At 46.3% G+C, this 6,000-nt stretch overlaps 1 protein-coding gene across 5 annotated transcripts in view; it reads left to right on the top strand.

Moving 5' to 3' along the window:
• The first annotated feature begins 391 nt into the window (after nt 1–391).
• WDR59 (WD repeat domain 59) overlaps nt 392–6,000 on the top strand; it is an 84,908-nt gene continuing 79,299 nt past the window's right edge. For all 5 annotated transcript variants that reach the window (XM_077752794.1, XM_077752793.1, XM_077752792.1 and 2 more), the window contains exon 1: nt 392–549. In XM_077752794.1, the coding sequence (XP_077608920.1) occupies nt 507–549 (43 nt within the window). In that variant the 5' untranslated portion in view covers nt 392–506. The remainder of the gene's footprint in view (nt 550–6,000) is intronic.

The raw sequence follows: 6,000 nt of genomic DNA, 5'->3' as shown, positions 1-6,000 counted from the left end.
TCAGTGCCTTAACGGGCGGCCTCAGAAGATGAGGTAAACCTTCGGTTTGGGCGAATGCTGGGTTTTGGTTCTTAGGCCGCTGGGGCCCTACGCGGGGACACCCGCGAGGAGACAGGGAGGACATCACGCGCCTTCCCTCACCAAACTCCAACTCAAGGGTACTCACGCACCGCTCACCCTTGGACTACGACTCCCGAGAGAGCTTGCGGCAGGGGGCGTGTGCCTGCAGCTGCGGGGAGCGTGGGTCACTCAAGTCCAGTGACGGAAGTGGAGGGGGCGTGCTGTTTGAGATAGGCGCCGTGCCGCAATTGGAGGAGCCTAGGAGAGGGGGCGGAGCCAGGGTTTGGGTCAGCCAATGGTTTGAAGTCAGGCGGAAGCGGAGGACGGGGCGTGGTAGGACTCCCTCGCGGGCTGCGTGGGGTTCACCGAGCCCAGGAACGCAGGTTTGCGGGGCAGGAACGCACAGTCCGGGGGCCGGGGCCGCCGCGTGCCGAGATGGCGGCGAGATGGAGCAGCGAGAACGTGGTGGTGGAATTCCGCGACTCCCAGGTGAGCTGGGGGCCAAATGGAGCCTTCTGGGCATGCGCCCTTCGTGGTTCCCCTCCCCCACTCTGCCGAGTCTGTCTTGGGGGTGCCAGGGCTATCCTCTACCCCCCTCTGGGGAGATGGGTAAGGGGTTGGCCTGGAGCTGTCAGAGCCGAGCGGGCGAGGGGAGCCTTTGATGACCTTAGGGGGCTGTTGGGGAGAGCGCTGATGGGGTATCGGGGTTCCCCGCGGTGGTCAAGGTAGTAGGGTCTACCTTGGGACACCGAAGCGCAGAGATTGCGGGCGAGTGAGTGCTGGGGGAAGGCTTTCCTAGACCAGGGTGGCGAGGAGAGGGTATGCTCCCCGAGGCCGGGGACTCGAGGCGTAGTGACTTTGAGTGAGTCGCACAACTTCTCTGAGCCTCAGCTGCGTGGACTTAAATTAACCTTTCCTCACAGGACTTTGGAGTGGATTCGATTAAAAGAAAAACAAAACTGCGTGTAAAGTGCCTGTTTCAGCAACTAAGCTTTTAAGTGGTTGCTGATGCTAGAATAGTGGAAAATATTATATACAGGTTAGGAGTGTGCGCTGCATCTGTTGCTCGGGTTCGAATCCTGGCTTAGCCCTAGTCCGTCATTCCCTCGCAGCGTTTGAGTTTTCTCCCACGTGAGAAGGTGCGAGTCGTTCCTACATCCTAGGGTTGGCGTGAGAATTTTATGAGGTCATACATTTAGAATATGTGGCATAGTGACGGGCACGTGGTAAACCTCAAGGGACTTTAGAGAGATTTTTACCATTTTTCTGTTTCATGCCTTTGTAATTGCCTGGCCTTGTGCTAAGTGGTTTATCCACATTTTCTAATTCATGAAAGAACCAAGATAAGTAAATGTTTTCCGATGTTATTCCCCCTGCCCCCCTTTTTTCCCCAAAGGAGGAAGAGGATCTCTGTTTGGGTGATCTCGAGTGACTTGGCCAAGGCCTCCCGTTTTGTGGGCCAGATTGGCAGTTGAATGTGGGCATCTGGCACCAGGGATCTTGTTGGGTTCATTGCACCCCTTTGCTTCATTCTCTAGTAATCTGTCGTACAGTCATTCCACAATTAATATCCCATTTCTCCTATCCCGTCACCCCCGAATCACAGGGTCTTAGTGATTCTCTACTTGTTCAACAAATACTTACTGGCTACCTTCTGTGGGCCAGGCTTTCATTCACAGGTTTATTCAACAAGAATTTATCGAGCACTTGCCTGGAGCACAGCGCACATTGTACCAGGACTCAGATGATTAATACCAAAGGGAACTCTGGATTACAACAAGGGGTGATGTGCTTTCTTCTTTCTAGAACTCCATCCCCCCCCCTTTTTTTTTTGCCATAAAGATTAATGAGTGGAGAGCCACCCGCCGCTTTGCTATGTGGTCCCCTCTGATACATAGCCCCTATGGAGAATTTGAGCGGCAGCATTTGGATTAAAGGTTTCTGAGGCACTTTGCACTGTCAGCCTGGTGTCTCTGGGAGGCCTGCTGTCCCAAGGGAGGCGCCAGACTCCTAGGGAAGAGTAAGTGTCCTCCTGTTACCCTTCTTGTTAATTGCTTTCACTGGGGACTAAGAACAGACTCCTGTATGGTACCTCTGAGCCTGCTAATTTGGAAGCTACTAATCTGCAAATGTTTTAATTCTCACTGAAACCCAGGCAGTCCCACCCCTCCTTCTCTATAGAGATGTAATTGGCGAGACCTGCTGAGAGGTGCTGACACGTATATTAGGACGCATGAAGTAATAGCAAATAATTAAACCTGAACAGCAGTTGTCATAGGAAGAGAACAAAGTAAATTGGGTAATTTAACTGCCTTGCGGGAGCTTCTCTTTTTCTTTTTGATTTTTCTATTCAGTTGGAAGGGTGCAACCTAGTTTGAATTAGAGTTTTGTGGTTGTTTCTGGTGGCAACAGGGAGGGATCTGGACTTACTTTATTAACTGTTTCATTAAGTTAGAAAGAAAAAAAATCAAACCTTTTCCTATTGTCTTTTTGAAAAGGAAAGCCAAAACAATAAACTTTTCAAAACACCCTGCCTCTTTTAAAAACCGTTTTTTATGGGCACCTGGGTGGCTCAGTTGGTTGAGCATCTGACTGCGGCTTAGGTTGTGATCTCACGGCTTGGCTTGTGAGTGTGAGTCCCATGTCTGGCTCTGTGCTGACAGCTCAGAGCCTGGAGCCTGCTTCAGATTCTGTGTCTCCTCTCTCTACCCATCCCCTGTTTGCTCTCTCTCTCTCTCAAAAATGAGTAAACATTTAAAAAAAATTTTAACCTTGTTTTTTAAAAAATTAAAGCATTTTGGTTTTTCAGAGAAAAAGCCCAGCCTGAAAGGTGAAACTTTTTTTTTCTTTAGAAGGATATTATTTGGAATTAAGGTTTTTTGTTTTTTTAAAATGTTTGTTTATGTTTTTTTTTAATTTTTAAATATTTATTTTTGAGAGAGAGAGACAGAGCACAAGTAGGGGAGAGGGGGACACAGAATTGGAAGCAGGCTCCAGGCTTTGAGCTGTCAGCACAGAGCCCGATGCGGGACTTGAACCCACAGAACGTGAGATCATGACCTGAGCCAAAGTCGGAGGCTTAACTGACTGAGCCACCCAGGTGACCCTGTTTATGTTTGAAAGAGAGACAGAGCATGAACAGGAGAGAGGCACAGAGAGAGGGATACACAGAATCTGAAACAGGCTCCAGGCTCTGAGCTGTCAGCACAGAGCCTGACACGGGACTCACACTCACAAGCCGTGAGATCACGACCTAAGCCTTAGTCAGATGCTCAACCAACTGAGCCACCCAGGTACCCTGGAATTAGTTCTTTATCGATAGTTTCTTTATTGGTGGTAATCTCTTTATAATACTCTTTTATTCATTTTTTATTTTTATTTATTTTTTAAAGCTTTATTTATTTTGAAAGAGAGTGAGAGAACACATGTAGATGCACGTGTGGTGGGGGACAGAGAGAGGGGGTGGGGGAGAGAGAGAGAATCCTAAGCAGGCTCGGCACTGACAGTGGAGCTCAAACTCACAAACCATGAACCGTGAGATCATGACCTGAGCTGAAGTCAAGTGTTACATGCTTAACCAACTGAGCCACCCAGGAGGCCCAAGTGAAACTCTCTTTTTTCACATTTCCTACTAGTGTTATTCACTTTATAAACCAAAGCTTGAGGTGTTACTGTCACCGATTAGTAGGGAAGAACCTGTGGTACTTGGCAGCTGCTCTGAAGGTCCCTGGAATGGAGGAGTGTTAACACCGCGACACAATGGAGAGATGACTTCCTAGAGCAACACTGTCCAGTAGAATTTGCTGTGTTGATGAAAATGTGGCCATTGAATACTTGAAATGGGGCTAGTGCAACCAAGAAATTGCATTTTTAATTTAATTAAACTTTAATTCATTGCCAGTTAAAATAGCCACTTGTAGCTAGTGGCTATGCTGTTGCATTGGAGATGAAAGAGTTTTCACTCTGAGACGTAAGATGGTGGAGTGTGCAGTTCACTAGCTCTAAACCAATGGGAAGAGCAGAAACAGTTCAAAATACGACTGTGATGAAGGCAGGAATTCAAACCCATAGCTACAGTTTGCTCAATGTCTCTGCTTTGGCAGCAAGGAGCTGTCTCAACTCAGTCTTCCAAAGTAGCTGGACATGCTCGGCACCACTCTCCCTGCACCCTGGCTTTTTGCTTCCATCCAGTTTGTCTTCCACAGAGCCAGAGTGGTTTTTTTTAAGGCTTTTTTTTTTAAGTTTATTTTGAGAGAGAGAGAGAAAGAGAAAGAGTGAGCACGTGCATGAGTGGGAGAGGGGCAGAGAGAGAGACAGAAAATCCCAAGAAAGCTCCAAGTAATCACTATAGGGCTCTAACTCAAACCATGAGATCACAATCTGAGCTGAAATCAAGTGTTGGATGCTTAACCAGCTGAGCCATCTAGACGCCCCCTGGTTTTAAAAACCAGGTTTATTGAAGTATAATTAATGTACGATAAAAGCCCCCCCCCTTTTAAGTGTTTGATTTGTTGAGTTTGGCCAATGTATATAGTCCTGTGGCCATCACCACAATTAAAATACAGAACCCCTCCACAAAGTTCCCTGGTGCCCCTGTGTAGCCAGTCACAGCGCCACCCTCTGGCAGCTGCTGAGATGGTTTATGTAAGACAAGGAATGTACGTGTGGAGCGTGGAGCCCTTTAAACCTAGCCCAGTGCCTTGACATTCATCTGTGTTGAGCATCCCATTTAGTCTGTTCCTTTTTATTGCCCACCACTAGTGTTCCAGAGTGTGGAGAGGTCACAGTCTATCTATCCATACGCCTGTTGGTGGATATTAAAGTTGTTACCACTTTTTGGCAATCATGATTAAAGCGATGATAAAATATCAAGGTGATGTTTTTAAAACCTTAGTTTTTTCATATCCCTCCTTTTAATGAAAATGCTTCAGTGACTTCCTGTTGCGTGGAGTGTAGAATATAAATTCCTTATTTTGGACTGTTTTGTGGGCTGGTCTCTGCCTACATCTCAGATCACATCTTGTACCACTTTACCCCTCCGTCACTGTTTATTTTCATCTTTCTCCGACTGCTCCGGGGCAGCTCCCTGAGGGTTGAGACTTTGTCCTATTGACTCCTGTATCCCTAGTGCCTAGAATAGTGCTTGGTATACAGTAGCGCTCAACAGATATTTGTTGAATGAATAAATGTAAAAAAACAATTATGTTGATTAGCAGTTCTAACATGAATTAGGAAAAAGGTGTTTAGATTTTCGTGATTTTAAAAATAAATTTTAGGGGGCGCCTGGGTGGCTTAGTCGGTTAAGCGTCCGACTTTCGCTTAGGTCATGATCTCGCGGTTCGTGGGTTCGAGCCCCGCGTCGGGCTCTGTGCTGACTGCCAGCTCAGAGCCTGGAGCCTGTTTCAGTCTGTGACTCCCTCTCTCTCTGACCCTCCTCTGCTCACGTTGTCTCTCTCTCTCTCCTAGAAATAAATAAAACATTAAAAAAAATAAATAAAAATTAAAAAAATAATAAATTTTAGAATAATTTTAGACTTACAGAAAACTTGGGAAGATAGTACAGAGAGTTCCCATCTGCCCTGCACCCATTTTCTCCTATTAAAAGTATCTTACACTGTGGGGCACCTGGGTGGTTCAGTTGGTTAAGCATCTGACTCTTGGTTGGTTCAATCCCTGTAGTCTTAATGTCGGCACGGAGCCTTCTTGGGATTCTCTCTCCTCCTCTCTCTGCCCTTCTGATAAGTTCATACTTGTGCTCTCTCTGTCAAAATAAACAAAAACTTTAAAAAAAATTTATAGAAACATCTTATACTAGTATGGTGTTTTTTCTATAATTAACACATCAATATTGATGTTAGTAACCCAAATCCATACTTTACTCAGATTTCCTTGGTTTTTTCCTAATGTCCTATTTCTGTTCTGAGATTCCATTCAGGACAC

This window comes from Crocuta crocuta, unplaced genomic scaffold (genome assembly GCF_008692635.1).
Source record: "Crocuta crocuta isolate KB4526 unplaced genomic scaffold, BGI_CrCroc_1.0 scaffold727, whole genome shotgun sequence".
In the NCBI taxonomy this organism is placed as follows: Eukaryota; Metazoa; Chordata; class Mammalia; order Carnivora; family Hyaenidae; genus Crocuta; species Crocuta crocuta.
This window is presented reverse-complemented; position numbering and strand designations above follow the sequence as displayed.